Genomic DNA, 23,192 nt, shown 5'->3' on the forward strand with positions numbered 1-23,192 from the left:
GTGTTGTTTGTTTTCATCCAAAGTTGTTGACACGATTTTCTTATAAAGTCTTCACAAATAAAAGTGCTACTGATAAAAGTCAACTTGACTATAAATAATTCATCATTCAGCTAAAAATGTGTTCTCTAGGGGAAATCATACACAACAAATTGATATTTGAGCAAATAGATCATATGGAGCAGACATCTTTTCAGAGAAACTGCCATAAAGCCTTTTTAAACAATTAAAGTCAAGGATTACATATTTGTGAACTTCACTGATGTGTTAAAAAAAAAACAGAAATCCTTCATTAATGTGTAAACAATCTGGCAATGGCAAAAGAATCCCACCAATGGCTGATGTCCGGGGGCGTTTCTTCAGCCTTCAGTCATCCAGGCGGCAGGCGAAATGATGGAGCGACGAAAAAGCGTCAAAACTCTCAGAATGAATTGGACCAAAACCGGAAGTGTGAAGATTAACCTTCAAAATAAACGTATATGTGATCCAACATAAACTCATATGCATTGGTGTCGTTTTTTTAAAATGTGTCCTTTACACAGACAAACAACCAATTCCAACCAGATAAGTAAAGGATTTTGTAAAATGGCACATAGGTTACGATACTTCTTCGACCATCACCAGTTTAGTTGTATTATACATTTATGGTTTTATTTTGAAGATCCATGCCTGTATTTGTTTTACACACTGTCTAACTTTACAAACTCCAGAAGAACAGAGCGGTCTAACTATTTGTAACAATTGGCCAACTCTGAAATAGGAGTCTTTGTCTGAGATTGAAATACTTGGCTTGAACTTACTCTTGGGACAGGCTTTAATAATATGTGCTTTCCGACCTGGTCCGGGGTTTTGTACTTACCTGTGTCTTACCAAATGTGTCAAGCGGCAGGCAACGGTTTACGCTCGTGCGGTGTTGTGATGGCTAACCGTGGTCGCTAGCGGGCTAGCTAGCTGTAAATGGCTGGTTGTGGAAGTGATGCAAAGGAGGCGATAACCAGCTTGACTTGCACGGTGTTACAGACAGTTCGCCATTTATTGACATTGTAGGTAAGCGCACTTGGCGGGTAATGCATTGGATATCTCGTTAAGGTGAGTGTCACACAGTCACAGTTAACCTAGTTTCGTTAGCATAGCGGCTCGGACTATTCCCTGGATTCAGAGACAGTCCTGAAAATATGGCATACTCACAAAATTGCAATGTTACCCTCAGTTTTGAGTGTCGCATGTACGGTGCTGGGTTTATATATTGGGTGAATTTCAAGACTTGGTTTAACGTAATGTCATTGCTTGTCTGTCTCTGAATCAATACATATACATATTTTTTTATTATCGCACATTCAGAGTTAGCTTGCCACGCCAGTATAAATCCCCCCGGTACTACGAGCTGGTCCAGGACCCCTCAACAAATCCTTACATCTGTACTAAGTGTTCGGGTGGTGATACAGATAAACTGGATTGTTTTGACACGATAAGAGAAACTGTTAAACAGACAAAGCATTACTGTATCACCGGTGTCACGTAAACATCAGAAATCAGAGAGGATACTCCCGACGTGCCGGGGTTTTACAGTCTCTCAGTGATTCTCTACTGACTGTCTTCTGTATTTATTTTGCAGGAATATCACCAGACTGAAATAGGATTCAATACCCCAGTGGAATATTAATCCGATTTCTTATAGTGATGGATTAATTTTCTCCACGACACCATGCGAGTCGTTTCATCAGCTCTGGTCCAACACTGCTGCAGAGATTTTATGTCCTCACGTTTGGATGTATCAGGGAGATTTTAAAAGACCAGCAGCCACGACAGGGTGTACGTTCTTACCTTTTTTTTTCTCTTCTAAATGTGCTTCCTGTTAGAACAATAACCATGCACCTTCTCGGAGTGGATATGATCAAATATCTGTAAAGATTTTAGTGATATTGTGCGAAGGAGCCCAGGAGAAGGAAGTCTAGGGCGGGATAGGGTGCAAAGAAACTCTCCCAAAGAAACATGGCTTCGGTTTGGAAAAGACTGCAACGTGTGGGGAAGCATGCATCCAAATTCCAGTTTGTGGCTTCCTATCAGGAGCTGATGGTGGAATGCACCAAGAAATGGTGAGTTTTTTTTTTTTTTTTTTTTACTTGACCACGTTGCTGTCATTTAAGCCCCATGAAAAAAAACGGTGTCTCTGTCTGTGCTGGAATGCTGAGCTCGTTCCTGGTGGCCATAATTCACACACTCAGTCTTCTGGCTGTGCAGGCATGTCTCTGTGCTGGGAGGGGCCGGCTTCCTTGTAAAAATTGCTATGTTTCGTTCTTTTTTTTTTTCATGTGCACCAATGGTGAATTTGTGTAGTTTGTATGTTCAGAAAAGATGGTGGCAAGCTGGAAGGCTTTCCTTCAACCTTAAGGAATAGGCATGAACTGCCCACACTCCCCAGAAATGTCCTTGAGCAATTTACTAAATACCTAGCAGCTGTAGGGATGACTGACCTCTGACATCAGTGCATGTTTTGAGGCTAGAAACAATAAATCTTTGAATTAGAATCCCTCCCAGAACCACTCTTGTTAGTAATTTCTTGCAACACAAATAGTTGTACAACATCTGTAATGTCCATGCAATAAGGGCTAGAGTTGTAGGGGACAACGGTATTGACACAGGTGTCTGAATGTAAAAAGAAAAAAAATTTGAACATGATTTGACCTCAGCGTTATAAATAACAACAGTAAATGTTCTCACATTATGGTCATTTAGTGGATGTGTGTTTGTCTGAGCGCTGGCTGCACCTGCAGCGCTTGCTGCTTGAGTCTGACCAAACAACAAACCCTTAAAAGATGAAACCCCAGTGTAATAGCATGTTGATCAAAAAGTTAGACCCGATGTGACGAGTATTGGGTGACGGAGGGTTTGACACTCATCTAGTGGAGATCAGTGTGAGTGAGAAGGAGAGATGGTCATGAAACATGGTGCATTTTTTTAAAGAATGATTTTGTCGTAGATAGTAAACTTAACAGTCAGTATTTTGTTCTAAAAGCTAAATGTTTTGGGATTTACAGGAAAAAGTCCAAAAGATGTTGATTCTTTCTGACTTTTATAGTGCTTTAAAATCAGAAATCTGCATTCAGATAAAAAAGCTAAATCATCTTTCTATTGGTATGTCTTTGTCGCCGACATGCACTTCTGAAACACCTCGTTCTTTTCATTGAGAGCCTGAGGGATTTATTGGCAGTACCTTTTTTTTTACACAACATATTAATACACTTTACATCGACCTGCAGATCACATGCAGCCTAAACTGCCGGTAGTGATCCAAGCAGGTCAGAGATGAACTGTGAGCTACAGGTGTGTTTACCACAGGTGAAGAGAAAAGGGCGGGAGGTTGAACGCATGCTCCACTTTAGCCTGCAGGTATGCACACTGCAGTGATTGTAAAGCGAGGACTTGGAAAGAAAAGACGTAGCCTGCAGACACGGATTGTCAGGCAGCTCGCCGTAGGCGTGACTAACACAGCCCCACAGAGCTCAGACCTGGGACAGATGTTAACGTGTTGGAGAATGGAATGAGAAAAATGTACATCTCTTCCCAGGGCGGAGGGAGGGTGGGCTCACAACAGGTCGTAGTATGATTTGTTTTCACAATCTGCAGAAATAGTATACACTACCAGTGAAACGTTTGGACACATTTAATTGAAATAGAATACTGTTTTAATATCTACTATTATTCTCAACTGTGGAAAATACTCAAAATAAAGACCCTTCTCTTAGAAGGTTTTCCTCAGATACATCTTACAGTAGCCATATAGTATACTGTATTATTGATAATACTGTTAACGTTGTGTGTCCAAACTTTTGATAACAGTGTGTGTGTGTGTGTGTGTGTGTGTGTGTGTGTGTGTGTGTGTGTGTGTGTGTGTGTGTGTGTGTGTGTGTGTGTGTGTGTGTGTGTGTGTGTGTGTGTGTGTGTGTGTGTGTGTGTGTGTGTGTGTGTGTGTGTGTGTGTGTGTGTGTGTGTGTGTGTGTGTGTGGAGCGTTGGCTCACTGTTTCTGCCTTCCTAAGACTTCATCAGGACAATGCGTTATTGTTGCAGTGGAAACTTTCCATCGAAACAGAATGGAAACAGTCTCCCTGAACTTAAATCCTGAAACCATAAAAAAAGGAATTTTTTTGAAAGCCCTTTCTTTCTTTCTCTTTTTTTTTTTCAAATCACTTTACATGCACAGATGATTTTCTTCTATCATTTTAAAGATGTTTTGACTTTGACAGTATGCTTTAAAAATACGAGCGTCCTCCTTGACGAAGAAGGAAAGCGTTGACAGGCGAGCAGCCTCAGATTCGGTGTGTAGGTCTTTCATATTTTGGCTTTTTAAAGTACGTTTTGGTCTTAATCAGTTGCCCTAGTTGTCCACTTGTCTGTGCAGCGGAGGGAGTTAGCGCTCACACGCCCAGTTCTGCAGAATCAATTCAGACTCCCCATTAAAACATTAATGAGCTCAGTGTTTGTGTTTGCCAGTGAAACGAAGCACCTCTCACACGGTCGCTGCTCTGCCCCTTTGAAACTCGGCATTGTCTTTGATTAGATATATACACAGTATCTTGAGTTTCCTTCATCTCAAGCAGGTTATTCTAAAAGCTGAAGTTATGTTGTTAAGGATTTTAAAACCTAAATTTGTCTTGTGAAAAATTGAATAAATCTTTATGTGCATTCAATGAGCAAAGCTCTTGAAGCACATTCAGATAGTGCATTGGAAGCACTGACAAGCCCTGCCCTCGATAGAACACTTAAAGCAGAGCGTCGACGGCTCAAAAGAATTTGAAATTCAATTGCCGATCATTAGTTGGTTAGGTCATCGGGCATGTTTTTTATTACTCTGCATGGACACACCATTGTTTTCTGGAGCTGAGTTGCTGAGTGCAGTGAGCCATCTTGCATCCTTACTGACTCTGCTGAGACTGGAAAACAAAATCTAGCCTAATTTGGGCTGCAGGTGTAAAACAGCATTTCACCCTCAACGCTTTCAAATCCTCAAGTTTCAGCCACACTTGGAGTTTTCTCTCATTTACTTTGTCAGTCCCTTCAAACCTTTCCCTGAGGTTTTTTAAAATCTTTTAACACTAGTTACTTTTCAAGCCAAGACAAAAATATGGCTGAATAAGATTTTTAATTGCATAGTTAACATGTGAAAGAGTTAATGATGTTAAATGTAAATACTGATGGATGATAATGTAATTATGCGACCTGGAGTCTCTGAAATGATTATACCATCAGTGAAGTGGTGGATAGCTCTAACATTGGGCCAGTCACCACATTGTAGTTTGTCTTTATGGATCCCGGGTTTCATGCACCAATTCACTCCAGATCTTGAACTTATAAATCAGTAACCAATTTGGATCAGTTTATCTTTAAACATCTACCCAACAGTAAAAGAAAACTTTCACCAAGTAAGAATAGTCAGCTGTTACTATCTGAGAAAGAATGTCTTATTTACATCATTCACTGCTCACTGTGTCCTTCCTGCTGACAGACTTTTCTGGCGAGGGTTCAGGAGTCATGCTGATACACACAGACGCTATTGATTACCTAGTAATTCTATCCAGCTACATGCAAGCGTGGCTAATCAACACTGCTTCCTTCACTGTCCCTGGACGTGACTGAGAAGGGTTAGGAGTTCTGAGGAAGACGTTATTACATCAATCCAGGACGGACACACGAGTCTTTCCAATACATTTTAGAAACCGAACAATTCGGCTGTCTGTTGATCCTGCAGGGAATTTATCGCCCTGTATTTTACCTGTTTATAATCATATTAGCACCCATGCCGATCGTGGTAGATGTGTTGTTTATTCTACGTTTTGTCTTCATTATTCACAGTACAGTGATGTCATTTGTCATTGGTATACTTGTCCAAATCAAAGTGACCACAGTCCCTGAAGAGGAGACGATATCTGCGCTGTGAGATCATGACATGCTGAAAGTTTGGATGTGGGTGTGATGAGATCTAGAGATATTTAAATGTGACAGTATTTCTTGTCAAGGCGAAAAACTATCATCTCTATTTGTATTTTTAAGTGTTTTTAAGCGTTACGTTAACGCTCACATTTATTTTCTTACATGCAAATTGCACCTTTTCTACATTTTGTGTTTTTTATTGTTCTTGATATTTGACATTTTTTATATTCTATTTTATCCATTTTTAATTTTTCTTATATTTTATTTGGTTTAAGTTCTTGCTGTTTTATCCTTTATATCTGATGTTAACTGTTTTTGCACCAAGACACATTCCTTGTATGTGTAGATGCAGAGCAGCAGCCATCATGGCGTTGTCTGATGTTGAACTTGAAGACGCCTGGTTACTTTTCTATTGTTTGTTTGTTTATGTTTGTTTTATGTTTACCGTAAATTCCGGACTATAAGCCGCTACTTTTTTCTCACACTTCGAGCACTGCGGCTTCTACTCCGGTGCGGCTAATGCATGGATTTTTTATGGGGGACAATGAGTTTCTGCCGCAAAAACATTTGACTTCGTCACGTCGGATCTTAATATCAGTCATTTTGCGCATCATACACGCACCCTCATGATGGAAAACACACGGAGAAATACATATGATGCAGCTTTCAAGTTAAAGGCGATCGACCTGGCTGTCAAAGAAGCTAACAGAGCTGCTGCACGTTAAGATGACACTGACAGCGACAACAGAGACTGAGGAAGTGAGTAATGAAGTCATTCTGAGGCAGTGAATGGATGGACTTTTTCTTGTGAAATATATTACGGTCATCTTTTTCATCAGCCGTGTTACAGACACCGTCGGCTAGGCTTCGTATTGTAACGGTTCATGTTTAAAGTCAGTAGTTGATAATGTGTTCATAATTCCGATTATGTGGAGAGTCAGTGAATGCAACAGCGAGAACGTGTTGAGTGGCTGTATGAGAGAACGCTGGGGGAGAGAGTTGGATTGTTACGACAAGTTATGTGTTGCTCTCTGCTGTAAACGGCGTGGTCACGGCCGACAGTGATCGGGTGAAATAGCTCTTGTTATAGCGTGGACACCTGCGGCTTATAATCAAGTGCGGCTTATATATGTACAAATACATTTATTTACTTATTTTTAGCCGGTGCGGCTTATATCCAGGTGCGCTCAATAGTACGGAATTTACGGTATTTATTTATTTGAACAGGGGCAGTGTACAATATACATTAACCTCAAAAAGGAGAGATGCATTATACCAGGTTGTAGCACTTGTTGCAGCTAATTTCCACCTGCAGTCCCTGGGCAGGCTGTTGTCAACATACAAAGTATGTACACTCCAAAGCACTCCAAACACTCCAAAGTTTGTGTGGCATGCACGGTTTGAGCAGCCCGTTATCCTCCATATAGGTAGGTTAGAATCAGAATGTAAGACAAATGTACTGCAACCAAATCCCTGTGCAGAGTCTCAATCTGTTGTCACTGCTAAGCACAGAAAAGAGCGTACGCAGATCGTACCCCCCCACCCCCCCCATGGATACAGTGTTATGCACAGTGCACTGATCTCAGGCGTCCCCATCCTCTCCCACTGGATCCAGGTGAATTATCCAGATAATATCCTGCTGCACTCTCACATCAGCTCACTTTTATGCAGAGAAAATACAAGGAGGCAGGAGAAACTTCAGATGAAGTTCACACACACAGCTGCTGTTGTTTTTCCCTTTAGTCTCTTTCCTTCGAGTGAAACACTTACTTTTACTTTTCCCGTTTTCTTGAACCCAACGTCGTGCACCGTCTCGTGAGCTGAGCGTATCGTCACACACATTCATTGTAGGAAAGACAACTGCACTTTGATCAAATCTGCAACGTGCGTTGCAATGATAGTTTAAAGCCTTGAATTGATTCGATTCCAGCAGCTGCATTAACCTGCATTATCCCATCAGTGTGTCCTTGAGAAAAAACACAGAATGAGTACTTTCCCACTTATTGTACGATCAGTACATGAAAGCTCCTGAATGTGTAAACAGCAGACCGTCCCAGCGTTAGCCTGTCGGTGCAGTTATGACTCACTGTTTCAGGAGAGGTGACTGGCGGGTGTCGGGCTGCGACATGTAGCCTTCAGTTGAACATGTGTGCGTTATGGCTGGCGTCCATCACGTCTCTGCCAGAGAAGCATCATCCTGCCAACTTGTCAGATGTGACTCTCTCTATTCTATTCAAATCCTGAGGCCCTGACACATTCCTGACTGTAGGATTGGCAGCAGAATATGCTTCCGCTGCCAGCTGGTCGCATGCTATAGTTGTTTCTGTTGTGCAGAAACTCTGGACCAGTCCAAACCGTATTGCTGATGATGATTTGTAGAAAAAGAAATCATTCAGCTTGAATGTATCAGAAATCCTCTTCTTATATTTGTTTAAGTGTTTTCTGGGGATTTAACTGAACTCTGTGTTTCTCCTACCTTATCTCCTCTCTCTGCTTCCCCCACACTCACTCCTCTCTTCCCTCTCTCCGATAATGTCCCTTTAACTGCTTTGCAGTGGAATCCACCCAAGAATACTTGTTCAGCACTGCAATTATATGGACACAAACAGGCATTAAAACACCCTCACACACACACACACACACACACACACACACACACACACACACACACATGCAGACACACCACGAGACATGAAACATTGCGGGCCTGTGAAGCAGCCAATGGAGTGTTAAATGTGATGAAAACTTTGCTGTCAGGCAGAGAAACACATGGCCCTGGAGAGGACTCGTCGTTTATCAGCCTGCAGAGCTCTGCGGCTGCTTCTGCAGTGAGGCTGAACGATTTTAGGAAAAAGATCTAATTGCGATTTTTTTCCTTTTTTTCCCCCTGGCAGATCGTTGCGACTTCGATTTGTATCACGATTTTCTTCAAATCAAGCTTGTGCAATAATCTCAGCGTACAGTAACATTTACAAACATGAGAGTGAATCATGTCACATCATACCAGTTATGTCTTCTGTCCGTCGTGTGGAGGAGGTTTTTAAATCCGTCTTTCGTGACCGTGTTAACAGACGCCATGTCCTTTTGAGGTGTACTGTGTTATGGCAGTCGTTATCTCTCTGTGTCTGCTGTTACACTGGCAAATGAGGCTCTGGCCTTTTTCCCCTCATGCACCCCTCATGAAAAGGCCTGTTGTGATTTTTCAAGTGTCGGTATAAATTTATAAATAATGTGTTTCCGCTGGACGTTGCAACTTTAGCGCGACAGGTTTTGCAGAGTACCTGTTTCTGGTGCACGTCTCCATCCTCAAACCTGAAATACTCCCAAAATGACTGATGCGCTATTTTCTTGTTAATTAAATCATTTTCTTGTCCAGCTGAAGCCATTTTGGAAATTAAAAAGCATGTTGAGCAGGCTCTTCTGATTGGTTAGCGTTACCTGTCCACGAGCAGCAAGCCGCTTCTGATTGGTTAGCTTGGCAGGATGGGAGGGAGACGGCGTGTATTTGTAAATTAGTCGACACAAATGGCTCCTGAGGCGGTCGGGAGAAGCTCCGCCACAAATTGCAGCTTTGGCGATCACGTGATCACGTTTTTTTTTCCGAAATCGCGGTTTCGATCAGAAAACGATTAATCGTTCGGCCTTATTCTGCGGGCGGATAGAGATGCGCCTTCTTGTGTCAGGTTTGCAGGACGGACCACCAGTGGTCATCCGTGTTTCTTACCGTGGTGGATTGCCATGGTAACAAAGGCTGTAAAAGCTAACCTTCTCTGTAGCAGGTTGTGTCTGTTGAATATGACCATCAGGGGATGGCAGACCTGTGATTGGTCACATCCTGCTAACACTGCCTAAATGCACTCCCAGAAACTCTGTCAGTCAGAGAAAGAGATGGAGCTGTAAGAAACAGATTCATCCCGCGGCTCATTATTAGTATTTTTACATTTTGCTCTGTTTGTCAGGCAGAATACCTTTGTAAGTAAGTCATTAAAATCCCAGCTGAAGTTCTGATCGGCTCAGTGCTCTTGTGTGGTTGCCTGAAGAAATCCACAGGCTCCTTGATCCCCTGCTGTTGGTGCTCTTCAGCACATGAGGGTATTGATTCCTGCTGTGTCAGTCTCTCCCTGAGGCTGCTAGCAAGCTGATGTAGGGAACAAATTGTTGATGAAGGGGAATGTAATATTATCTATTTACCCCACTGAAAGACAGCTTCTGCTTGTTCCCTTCTTTGTTTTGGGTACACTCCATAATCACCACCATGAGTGTTTGTGTTTCACCGTAGCCAAACCAGAGTTTGTTTGTGAGTTTTGAAGCTGAAGCAGCTCTCAAAATCCTGCAGATGAGTTTATACCCGTTACCACATCACCACAGTGTTCTCCTCCTGACAGCCTGGAAACCACTTCGAGCTCGCCTCTCCTCTCCTCTCGATGCACTCCCATGGGATACAATTTAAATTGCACTTACCTGGCCTCGATCCCTGCAGGCAGATGGAGCTTCTGACCTTCCCTTTCATCTGTCCATCCTACCTGCTTCACTGCTTTCTAAATCTCTCTCCCGAGCTCAAGCAGAGCTCCTCGGTTAATCCCAAATTCCAAGTTTTTCCCCAGCATCTACCCTTATTATTCAAATTCATTTAAGGGATTGGACATGATTTTCAAATATTTGAATGGTCATTACCTGATCAAAACAAATCCAGGTTTTCAGGCAAGGTTAATGGTTAGGGGTTGGTAAAGGTCCAATATGTAAGATATTTACTGAATTGAGTAACATGACCTTACTATATCATCAGACATTAAGGAAACATGCAGCGTTGAAGTGCAGGCTTCCACTATGTCCTCCTCCGAAGTTTGAATTCTGGTGCGGAATGGTCTGTTTTTGTTTTGACCAGAAAAGTAGGTGGCACCCCCACATGCTGTTTTGCCTCTGGACCCCTCGGAAAACAGCAAACCAACCAAGTGCTGCTGCGATGAAAGCAAAGTGGTTCTAATAGAACAGATTCTACGCAACATAAAAGCCGCTCCATTTTTAAAAAAATCTCCTTCACCACTATTCTGCTAAACAGCTCTCTAGGACTACAGTACCCATTGAACCACTGGCTGACAGAGTTACATATTGGTGTCTGAAGAAGAAGAGGAAGGCGTTAGTTTCAGCTGACACAGCTGTTGCACTACAGACTGTAGTCTTAACTTAAAGGACTAGATCTATTGGACTCCTCATTGTTGGGTAAATGATCAGTTAAATGATCTGTCTTACTAAGCATGTTTCAGTAGGTAGCTTCTTAAGTTAAAAATACCGCGACATGATGCTAAATCTGTTAGCGAACCTTGTAGAGTTATGTGTCATTGTTTTACGCTCCTTGTATGCCCATTTCTGTGAATGGACCTGACTAATATAAGTGACTGTGATTTTAATTCCAGAAACGCATCAAGCTGCAGTTACAGCAGTCATAAAACAGTCGGTACACACGGAAACTGGCGCAGTCAAGGAAGCTGGTGAACTTTCACTCCGGACGCTTCAGACTTGCTTTAGCGCCGTCAGCATTAACTCTGTGTCGTTGACCCAGCTGCTGGTTACCACATACACACTCACTGACTGTAACCGCAGGTTCAGGAGCTGTCACTTAGTTTAAACCCAAAGAACTCACTTCCACACTTTTCGATTCACATGACCCGGTTAGCTTAAAACGGATTCAAACTGATTGTCGTGTTCCTTTTTTTGGTTGGGGACAAAAAAAAAAGCCACCTGACACTCTTGAAACCACTCTCACAGCAGAATTGACTTCTTCATACTTCATCCTTTTTTCACTTTATTTTTCGCAAACCCCACAGCCACAGTATTATCTCTGAGCTTAAACTATAAGGACTTTGAAATAAACACATGCTTAGTGTTCATCTCAAACGCATCATAGGTTAAACATGAAAACAATGCCACACATAAAGTAATTCTATACTTTGTATTCTCGGGTGAGCTCAGCATGCTCTGTGTGTCAGTGTGGGATGTGACAGTGACACAGATTAGTGTTTGCTCTGCTACGTCTGTCTTGATAGTGAAGACCACAGTGTGACTGATAGCAGGTGAAAGTGAGAGTCATCCCCGCTCTGTTTCTGTCACCAGTCTACTCCCACTCTCTACCATCCTTTGATGCTGTTAATGCTGTTAATGCTGTTAATGCTGTTAATGTGGGTTCAGTTATACAGATTTGTTTGGTCCATTGGACTGTTACATCTCTCAGTAAACGATATTTTCCCGGCATTCGAGTGGACTGAATCTTGTATGTCTGGCTTTAACGTCGAAGCCAGCACATCCAGGACTTTTTTTTAACTGGTGAAGTTTTAATGTCTTTAAGTGCCACTTTTTTTTTTTATAGTCACCTTTCATCAACCACAATTTGTATTCAAATCTTGTATTTTACTGTATATTCCTTTAAAAAGATCCTTCTAAAAGAAGTAAAGAAACAAGCTTAGATGGGAAAGATAAACCAAACCACAACAGAATTTCTATTTGAAGTATTGAAGTTTACCTGAAGACATTAATATTACGTCTTCTCTCATACACGTAAGAAACCTTCAACAACACTTACCAGGGGAACGTCGGGCAGCCCAAGGCCAAACATGGCCCCTAACACTGCAGACGTACAGTACGCTATGTTCAGGGCTTTTGTGTAATCCCATAAATCGACTCAGATCACACTCACTTTTTGTCTGTTTACACAACCAAATCCATGTGGCGTGTAAAAACGCCAAATGTAAATCTTTCTGGGTATACACTGTGTCACAGTTTATTGCATTTCAGAGACAGGATTTTTTTTGGGGTCATACATTTGCATAAATCACATCTCTGCACACAAGGACAATATTGATGGTATGAATGTTCAAGCTAAAAGTCAGATGGTTATGATGAAGTGAGGAAACAGTCCTATTTACGTCCTTTCTCTGTCGTCACACGCCTACTGAATTTGATGGCTCGTTTGGTCGGTTCTCATCGTAGTGTTTATATGCATTGCAGTGCAGCACTCAGCGGTAATAGTAGAAGAGATTACACATCAGTGTGCTTGTGCTGCAGCTGAGGATCTGTTTCAGTATGCAGTGCAGTGCTGCACTCTGTGAAGACGGCTGTATTACAGCTCAAACAAATCAAATCTACACTTCCCTCTGTACGACTGTCTGTGATTGGCAGAGAGTCTGTCAGCAGTCAGCGGTCAGTCAGCGTGATACATAGAGATTTTTTTTGGTAAATTGGTTATGGTAAATATTTGCTGCTTTAAATAGCTGTGGAACTAAACTGAACTTCACCTACTGAGATATGTGCCACCCACTGGTTTTATATGTTCACATTTTCATTTTTTATTTATTTATTTTTTCCGTCCCCCCCATCGACTCAATCCCGACTCCATAGTTGGAAAGTGAGCTCGTTATGTTTTTACGTTTATTTCCTTCCAACAAATGGCTAAATCTGTGATTCATTGTCATTCATTGCTTCAACATTTGGGCCGTCTCTTGCAAACGTTCTGCTGTCGGCAGAACATGCTTTTGATTTAATTGCGAATGCTGGTAAAAGCTGTAAGGAGACATTCAGGGCTTGTGACGTGCACCTGATGAAACAGATGTACCTTATTTTAAACCGTCCATACCTTCCCTGCTTCATTTGATGTTGGTGTGCTGCAAGTGTCCTTTTACACAAATTCTTTCATATTTTTGTGAACAATCAGCGCATGATTTAGAATCGGCTGTTCCATAAATGATAATACTCGAGAGAGTGCTCGGCTGAGCTGATGCGTTGTTGATACAGATAAAGAGCTGCAGCCGCTGCTGAGGTGTTGCCTTAGCTGCACTGAGTACACACTCATAAGCATTCATTCAGGCGTCATCAGGATGACTGAGGGAATCTAGACTGAGAATAAAAAATGGAAAGGGATAATAAAATAGCATATTAAAAAAAACATAAAATTCTTACCTGCTTGTGTTGCTTAAATGTCTCGGAACAAAACATCAAGTGAATGCTTTCTAATTGCAGGTTTCTCAGGATGAGACTAAACACCTTTCATACACTACTCGGACGTTCTGAGGTCCTCACTGGGTTTTATACATAAGGAGCTGCTTGCTGTTTGTTGAACTTAAGTATTTTTTGCGATATGGAGGTAATTGTATTACGGTTATAGACGCACCTCATGTTGTCTTTTCCATGTAATGGTCTCACTGTGTACTGTGCGCCTTACATATTGGGTCCAATACCAAAAAATACAAAAAGACAACCCTTTTCAATGTGGCATCAATTTCAACATTCTGGGGTATAAAAAGCTGGTATTGTCAGTAAGTCATTCCCAGTTCATCATTCAAGCAGCCGTGAACACACGACGTCACTTAACAGACGAGCAGCTCCTACTGGTCGTAGTGCTCCTTCAGGTCGGTAGCAGGCAGTCAGATGTTGCTTTTGAACTTGGTGTGTCTCAAAGCTGCGGGCTGGTTTGAGAAGTGAGGGGTACGAGGGTTTGCAGACAAACCATTCACAACCGACTCCACCGCTTTGGCTTGATGCCAGATGACCGTTGCAGGCGACTTCACTGACGCCAAGACGCTGCTGTCACCGTTTGCAGTGGGCACAAGACCATGCGACCTGGACAATACAGTAGTGGTCTACAGTGTCCTTTTCACTGAGTGTCACGTCACCTTGCACAGAAATTATGGTATTTAGTATTTATAGATGGCTCAGTCACTGCACGTTCTTACCTCAGTGGTTCTCTTAGAACCCATCTTCATCCCCCAATTCCACCAGCACACCTCCAACTCTCTGTTCATGGATGATAAAGCTCCAGCACATCCTGCCTGAATTGTCACAGCTCGACTTCAGGAAGTCGGAGTGTCTCGTTGGTATGACCATCAATGTCCCCTGACCTGAAGCCCATAGAGCACATCTGGGACCAGCTGAAGCCGAGACTGGGTGCTCGTACCCTACACCCACATGACCTGGCAGAACTGCGTCCCAGGCGGTGTGAAGGTGTGAGGAACATGATGTCCATTGTTGCGTTTGTGTAGGTCATTCCAGATGTTTGTTCACCACCTTATTTGCCTCTATGAAGGTTTATTCTCTGATGGGCCCACTGCCCAACAGAAATGTAGTTTTGCTTATGTAAATTATGTAATCTGAATTTTGTGGAAGAGTGGAACACATTGCCTCAGAACAACATCATGAGGCCAGTTAGGAGCATGAGACGTCGCTGTCATTGCGGCAGATGGTGGTTATTTATTTGGTTATTTGGGGCTGTCTTTGTTATTGTCAAAATTGTTGGGGTAATAAATATTGCACAAATAAATTTTTTTTTCTTCTCATTAAGTAAAAATAATATTGTTTACTTACAAAGAAAAAGGAAAAAAAAAGAGAAGCACTCATGTGAATAACAATGTCATAAGAGGATTTAAGTGTGTTTTTTGTAAATCTGTGAGCTCCCGTCTCTCCCCCTTAATATTATTTTGTGTGTGAACAAGAACTCTGGGTCAGATGTCATGATGAACAGACTACTTTAAATGTATTTTATCTGATCTCACCTCATCCTGTTCGCTTTCTCTCTCGTTAAGTTCCTTTTGAATTTCTGGTGAATTCTGTAACACTGAAGCCAACCACTCCAAAAGGTGTGAAGAAGTCAGTTAGCCTTCAGGCAGATGGTTTGAATTTTTCTCATAGCACAGGGAGTTCTGAAGACAGAGTGGGGGGAAAAAAAGAAAAGAAAATAATGGGATGGTGTTTGTGTGCGTCAGCTTGCTCTCTGATATAGCCTGTGTTGTTGGACAATAGCTTCTCTATGCGAAGCCTCTCCTCAAGGCTGAAATAGTTGCCATCATTCTCCCTCGCTCCTCTTCCTCCTTCTCTTTTCCTCTCGTCTGCCTTCTCTCTCTCTCAGCCACACACTCAGCCTTTCTTTTCCTTGTTTGGCTATTTTTTTTCGCTTTTCTAGACTTTTTGACCTACAATATGTTCAAATTCACATTTAAAGTCAACAACGTGCTCTGCTCAAAACTCAAGTACCAGACACACCACGAGCCTCAGACCTATGTATCAGAAACGTTCATGCAGGAGCCACCCATAAACATCTCCTTCCACATCATGGTCCCTTTTTGAAATACTCTATACAGTAATTGTCTAATTGTAATTGACAATTGTACGATACTTTGTTTTATAAGTATAACAGTATACATGGGTAGTTCAGATGGTTTTATAAGGCTAGCTAAAGGAGGATGGGGAGTAGCCTCAGTATATAGAAAAAATTCACACAGCTCTTTAGTTTGTTCTTTGAAGACCTGTAACTGACATGGAGGACTTTTGGGTCAGTGTATCTTTTGCTCATTCAGTTTTCCTTTCAGAAACAGAAACAAAAAACAGCGGTTATTTGATTTTGTTTAAAAATACAAAAGTTTTTCTTTTTCATGTTCAAAAAAGGGATGAGCCAAATTTAAAATATGATTGTATTTTCATTTTTTTCTATTTCACAACAAAAAATATAATCTCTAGAAAACAGAAAGTAAGATAAAAGCCTATTTTTTTCTTTTCTTCATATTTTGAGACCCGATCTTGTCACTTCCAGGGCAAGCGAGCGAAACCCGGGTCAAGCCAGTCACCGCTTAAAAATCAGGTTAACCCTGTGTGGATCTGAGACGTGCTTTGAAAAACTTTGAACCCCTCTTCTTTCATGTGTTAAAAACAAATAGTGTCATCTTGGTCTCAACTGAAAAATCTTGTTTTATTTACTTTTTTTTTTTAATTATTGTTAACCATTTTTCCCCCTCTTCTTCAGGGGCTGTGTGCCAGGGGAGGGGTACAGGTGGGGCGAAGGGTTTAATTGTTTTTATGTTTTTGTCTTGTTTTTGTTGGGCTTAAAAAAAATAACACATTCAGTACGAATATTTCTAAATGAACATATTGTTAATATGGAAAAGTAAAAGAAAGTTTGAGGGGGAAAAAAAGCCAGCCAGTGCTTGTACAGGTGACATACAGTAGAGAGCCACAGCGTATTTCAAAGATCGAAAACATCTTTGAAAACAGTTTAAAGAATTTACAAAACTAGCTTAGAAAATAAATCACAACTGTTTTTTTGGGGGGGTTTTGAATACCCGTTTTTTAAAGGAAAATCGAATGACCAAACACACTGACCATTTTCATTGGAATTCTTCAGTTCTCTATGGTCTCTGTAAAACTGCCACAGATGACCTTTACTATGCATTTGCCATTTTTGTGTTTCATTTTTGAGCTGATGTGTGTGTGAGTGCAAGTCAAGTCAGTTTTTTTTGTCAAGCTGTTAGAAAACCTGACAGAATAGAATCATAAATAATAAATAATACATTATATTGATCCCTGCAGTGCAGTTTTGTCCCATTCTTTTTAGTTTAGTCTGGTTCTGATTTATGAGGATGCATTGATTAATTTTTTTTGTTGTTGTTTTTTTTACAAAGAACTGATGCTATACAGACTCTCTGATTCACTAAAATTAAACTCCCTTAAATCTCACATGTGACAGTCTAGTCTGACTGTAGTAAGGGAGCTGAAATATTGAATTCTTCTAATGACAAGAAAAGTGAAATACATTTGAACCAATCATTTCCTGGGTGATGATCTTGGTTAGTTCAGTCTGAGATTGATCCTGAGAAGTTCTTTGAGCTTGAGAACTGTTCTGTTGAAATCCACTACACAAACACAAACACACTTGTAGTAAACATGACGCAGGAGTGACAGGCTGCAGGCCAAGACTTGCCAGCTGACGAACTGCCTCGCTGTGTTTCAAGTGATTTCTCAGGCCGATTACAAGTAAGAGTGAACAAAGTGAAGTTGAACCAACCGTTTGAGCGGATCAAATGTGTTCCTGACTCGGCCCGTACGGATAACGGATCAACTGTTTGCTGTTGCATTTAGTGTAAAAAGGTGCACGTGGGTTCTAGCACTGGGGGGTTCTGTATTGTGTGCGTGTGTGTGTGTGTGTGTGTGTGTCCGTCTCCGTGTGTGTCCCCCCCCCGATGCTCCCAGTCATTATGGAGGAGAGAGGAGCGGGGAAAAGTAGCTTCAGCTCCATAAAACACGCCTAATACTCAGCATGATTTTTATTTGTGACTTTTTAGTAAAAAATGTAACCACACTGGCAGATAGCTCTCTGATATGTACCTCTCTCTCTCTCACTCACTTTTATAACTAAATGAAAAATTAGATGCAACAAATGGAACAGGTTGGAAAAATATATTTGGTATAGAGGTATATTATCTACGTTCATGTGTATGTGTGCACACATCTGTACGCTCAAGTCTAAGTAGTCATAGTCAGGGTTTACCTGTGTCTCATCATTCATTCATACCACGAGTGGCTGTGCAGAAGTGTGAATGTGTTGTAGGTGGTGTGAGCAGCATTCGGCATATTAAACTTTTTAACTCAGGACACAAGTTCTAGTCTTTTAGTCTTTGAGTCTACATGTTGATGTGGAGGAGGACCAAAGACGTATAAATGCCATATGACTTTTTTTTTTTTTTTTTTGTACTCATGCGTCCTTTCTGTCCTCCTTCTCAGGCAACCAGACAAACTGGTGGTGGTTTGGACACGCAGGAGTCGGCGGAAATCCTCCAAGGTTTGTACTGGATGAGTGGCAGTCTGTTACAGCATGAATAAAACAGTAACAAACTTCTTCTAAATCTAAAAGTGTCTTTTGTCCCTCTGTCCTGCAGGCACACAGCTGGCAGCCAGGCATCAAAAACCCCTACAGAGGAGTGGTGGTGTGGCCTGTTCCTGAGAACATAGAGATCACTGTCACCCTGTTTAAGGTGGGTTGATGCTGTTTCCGTGTTTTAGGGTGTCTCGGGTTCTTTAAAGAACACAAAAACTAAAAAAAATTGGAGATTCATTTTTGAACAAATAATGATTATTGATGACCTGGTTGATTTAGTCGTTTTTGAAAATGATGTTAATGTAACATAGAATCCATATGTTTTATCCTCCCGAGGTTTTAAATATGTATAGCTGGCTATAGAGGCGAGTGTGTAAATGACCCACACTGACTGACTTACTTAAACATGCCGGGCCTCTGTGCTGACAGGCTGGCTCAAAGCTCCGTGTCTGGTTACCTTCCCGGATGTCTCCTCCTGCCTTTACTCTGCGTAGACGTTGCGTTTCCTGCCGTCGATAAAGAGAGACAAAAATCTCATGTTTTTATGCAACACTACGAGTGGACTGTGCGCTTACTCAGCGAAAGACGGGAGTTACAGTCCAGTGACCAAACGAGTGACTTTATCCACCTCTCGACCTTCATCCACTCGTTAAAGAGGTACTCTTTGGGTTTCCAGCTCTCTACTTTTAAACACTGCTGCAAATGTCCGAAACAGAATCAGATTTATTAAACACATAAGGAATTTAACTTGGGTAGACTGTGCTCTCTCTCGGAGGGGAAGGAGTTTGAACAGTTTTGTGTCCAGCGTGTGAGGCGTCTGCAGTCATGCTGTTGATGTCTCTCTAGTTCTGGGCCGACTTCCACTTCCTGTATCAGAGGAAGTAATAAAGCTGTTTTTGTAACGAGACATAAAACAGTGCCGCTGTAAGCCTGAGCTACTCACAACTGCTGCATGAAACGACAAATTTAATAACATCGCCTCTAATCTAAAACTCATTTCTCTTTGTTTCCACCGCTTTCTCCCTATTTCCCATTTCGGGAGCCATAGTACGTCGGCCTATCCATCACTGGCTTTTTAAATAGCTGCCACACAACAGGCGCTGCCAAATGAACGCTTCAAGCCTCGCTACCGCACAAATAAGATGAAGCTGTAATGTCAGTGATTCTAACAACATGAACTGTTGAATGGGAAAGAAAGACTGTTGATAAAAACATAAGCTGGCTTCAGCATCATAATGTTTATTTATTATATCCCCAAATGCCTTTTTCTTTTTTTACGATGTATTTTGGGCTTGTTGTGTCTTTATTGGAGAGATAGGTCAGTGGACCGAGACAGAAATCAGGGAGAGAGAGTGGGGCCGGATTCGAACTAGGGCCGCCCGCGTTGGGGACCCTACAGCCTCCATGCGTGGGACGCGCCCCCCCCCCCCCCCCCCCATTGGAGTGTATATTGACCATTTTGTAAAGCAATGAAAGAGGTTTAGGAAGAGGACTCTCGACTGTTTCCTGGGTGTTTGATGTGAATTAATTTTTTTATCCAGAGCAGTCGGAGGAGTGTCTGTGGTTTGCATGTTTCACATTTTATTGCAAGCATGTCATCAAGTGTGTGGGACTTGTACTGGACTGGGGTTGGTCTTGATTGGGGAAAACTGGTTCTTGATACACTACGGAGTTGGTCCCATCTTCACAGATGTACAAATTTCAACTGCTGCAATAACCCATTTAAGATCTGAAACATTGCTTAATGCCAGTGTAAAGATGCACAAATGTAAGTCCTTGATCAGTTACAAAGTAAATATGAACACTTCATTTTTGCTAAAGGTTGAGAAAGCTACAGAAGATGTCGAGATGATTTCGTCCCCTGTCTGGCCTGAAGCTCTGCGATCAAACAGCTGAGCTCAGCCGTATTGAGATGTACTCGAGAGGGAACTTTGTTAATGGCAAGAAAAGACTGAAATAAATGAGTAACTTCACTGGGTAGACTTCTGACTTTCACTCTGTAGACAAATCAATCATAACGGAGACGGTGTGCAAAAAATATACTGGGGCCCTTTGAAACAGCCAATAGTGTAACAGTTGTGGCTTTTTGTAACATACTTGTATTTTCCAAACTTGAGAACAGCCTCATGTTTGTCCTGGAAAGATGTTAAGTTTTATCCATGAAAATCCTTGTTTATGTTCTGACGTGTAATACAGACCGCCTTGTTAACTGAAAGGTTGGTTATATATAAACAAACGGAGACTGAAATACAACTTTGGTCTTTTGGCTTTTTAAAAGGCAGCGTATGTAATGATGCAGATTTTTAAAAAAACGTTGGAGCCATGAAGCATCTTCACAACTTGCTGTGTGCGTTTCCTCCCCAGCGGGTGGTGTGTGCGAGAGCGCGCAGCAGACTGCAGAAGTATTGATTTCCTGGGGTGTGTCACAGAAAGGAGTCAGACAGGAAGGCCATCGTTGCATGTCCTCGCTTGTTTGCATGTTCCTGTGTATTGGAAGCAACAAACAATCAGTTCATTTATGAAAAAAAAAAAAATTCCTTCAGTCTGCGAGAGAGAAATGAAAGAGCTTTTGTCTTACAAATAACTGTCGTTTTTAATAGATAGAATAACATTTAGTCTTAGGGTCTCGATTTGGTTAGTTTTGTGTTTGTGTGACAATGAGATCGTCGATCATCTTCGGTTTATTCAGCCGTGGTCAAACTAAATACACATCGCAGACAATTGCTGTCCCATGCTGACAAATATCTGACCATTGCTCACCCACTGGCCAAGTATTCATCTAAACAGTGCTGCTTATATTCTGCTAACCCTTTAGTGTTTGGGGAGATCTCTATCAGGCAGAATGAAGACATCAACTTGACTTGGACATGACAGACATACATGTCTTCAGTTTCAGAGTCGTATTTCCTTCTCGGCTCACAACAGGCTCTTGGCTCCAATCCAAATATTAACTCTGCTGTTGTGAGATGTGTGTATTACAGCTTCACAATCCCAGAGGAGGAACGACTCTTCGATGGTTGACACTTTTCAACGACACACCCACTAAATTATCAAGATTGACTGAATCCATGAAACTACTTAACATACTGTACTTAACAGTTATCCATCGACCCTAACAGGCTGGATGGATAACTGTCAGACTGATTGACACAGGATGAAACTTTTCTAGTTTGGTATTTTGTTTATTAAATACTCCCAGCTTACAGCGACCTATGGGAGTATGTCATAAATCTTAGCTGTCTGATGGTATGATGATTATTTGGTATAATTATTCAGTTGTTACAGTTTCAAATGAGCATGCAGCCTGCTCTTATTTCATTAATTTCAAGAAGCTTGACTTGTTCCATTTCCCCCTGCAGGACCCTCATGCAGAGGAGTTTGAAGACAAAGAGTGGACGTTTGTCATTGAAAACGTGAGTACCAAATCATTTCTGTGTCTCTAAAGTCCACTGGATCAGTTTTTCTTTGGAAGACAAAAGGTTTCCTGACCCGTATGAAGAGGTGCCTCACTTATAAAACTCCTGGACTGACTCGAACCACGCCTGGAGAAGACGAGTTCAAAGTAAAAGAAGAGCAGAAAAATACATTTCCTCGTTCCCTGTCCTTTCTCCCCAGTAAATCACAGGTGTCAAACCCCAGTCCTGGAGGGCCGGCTTCCTCAGACTTTTAGACGTCTCCCTGCTTTAAAACAATGTGTTGTCATTAAGCTCTGCAGAAGCCTGATAACGAGTCACTCATTGGATTCAGCTGCGTCCAAGCAGGGAGACATCTAACGGTCTGAGGAAGCCGGCCCTCCAGGACTGGAGTTTGACACCCCTGCAGTAAATCCTCCTTCGTCACATTTGTGCAGGCTCTGCCACCATGTGGTCAGTCTGTGCTATTACAAGATTTCAGTTTGTTTGAAATGACAGAGACAGCTCCTGACTCACAGCACGTGCAAAGTTCTGAAAACAGCTGAAGACTACTCGTCAAAAGAGTACCTCAACTTGTGCGTGTAATGTATCTACTCATGTGTACATTTCATAATGAGTGATAGCAGTCGATGATGGTTTATTTAAACAACTCATTTACAGTTTTTTTTAATTTTATTTTAACATTTGTCAGACAGAAGAGAGCAGAGGAAAGAATGACTGTTTGCCTGGCAAGGACTTCAGCTTGCCATAGACTAGAGTGTTGCATGGAAAGTTGGAAACGAGGACTCCCACTGTGTAACCAAAGTCGGGGAAGGTTGAGGAGAGAGGGGAGTGGATGGAGCAGTTTGGAAAAGTTGGCCAGATTGAGGAAAGAAGGAGAGTTCTGAAAGCAGTCAGAGAGACTATTTTTGACATTGAGCAGCGTTTACTGCGAACAGTGAAGGCAAGCGCTTCGTGTGAGAGTGCTGTGAGGCAGTACCGCTTTAACTCAAGCTCCTGAAACGTTTTCTTTGCACATGAGTCTGTGACCTGGGAAAACACAAGGGCTCATCTCAGATTCACCCGACTTATTGTCACGGTGATGAAATCAACAAGTATCATCTTCTTTCTTTCCACCGGTCTGCAAGATCAGAGCTCGAGGTTTACCACCGAGCACGGCCTCATGATCCATGCTGGCTCGGGTCACAAGTGCCTGACCAGTGTCCTTCCTCCCTCTCGCTGC

At 41.9% G+C, this 23,192-nt stretch overlaps 1 protein-coding gene across 4 annotated transcripts in view; it reads left to right on the forward strand.

Annotated features, from left to right (window-relative positions):
- The first annotated feature begins 650 nt into the window (after positions 1 to 650).
- ehbp1 (EH domain binding protein 1) overlaps positions 651 to 23,192 on the forward strand; it is a 132,269-nt gene continuing 109,727 nt past the window's right edge. For all 4 annotated transcript variants that reach the window (XM_079362463.1, XM_079362464.1, XM_079362466.1 and 1 more), the window contains exons 1-5: positions 651 to 1,086; positions 1,613 to 2,093; positions 18,464 to 18,521; positions 18,619 to 18,714; positions 21,917 to 21,970. In XM_079362463.1, coding sequence (XP_079218589.1) covers positions 1,990 to 2,093; positions 18,464 to 18,521; positions 18,619 to 18,714; positions 21,917 to 21,970 — 312 coding nt within the window. In that variant the 5' untranslated portion in view covers positions 651 to 1,086; positions 1,613 to 1,989. The remainder of the gene's footprint in view (positions 1,087 to 1,612; positions 2,094 to 18,463; positions 18,522 to 18,618; positions 18,715 to 21,916; positions 21,971 to 23,192) is intronic.

This window comes from Symphodus melops (assembly GCF_947650265.1).
Source record: "Symphodus melops genome assembly, chromosome: 15".
Taxonomy (NCBI): domain Eukaryota; kingdom Metazoa; phylum Chordata; class Actinopteri; order Labriformes; family Labridae; genus Symphodus; species Symphodus melops.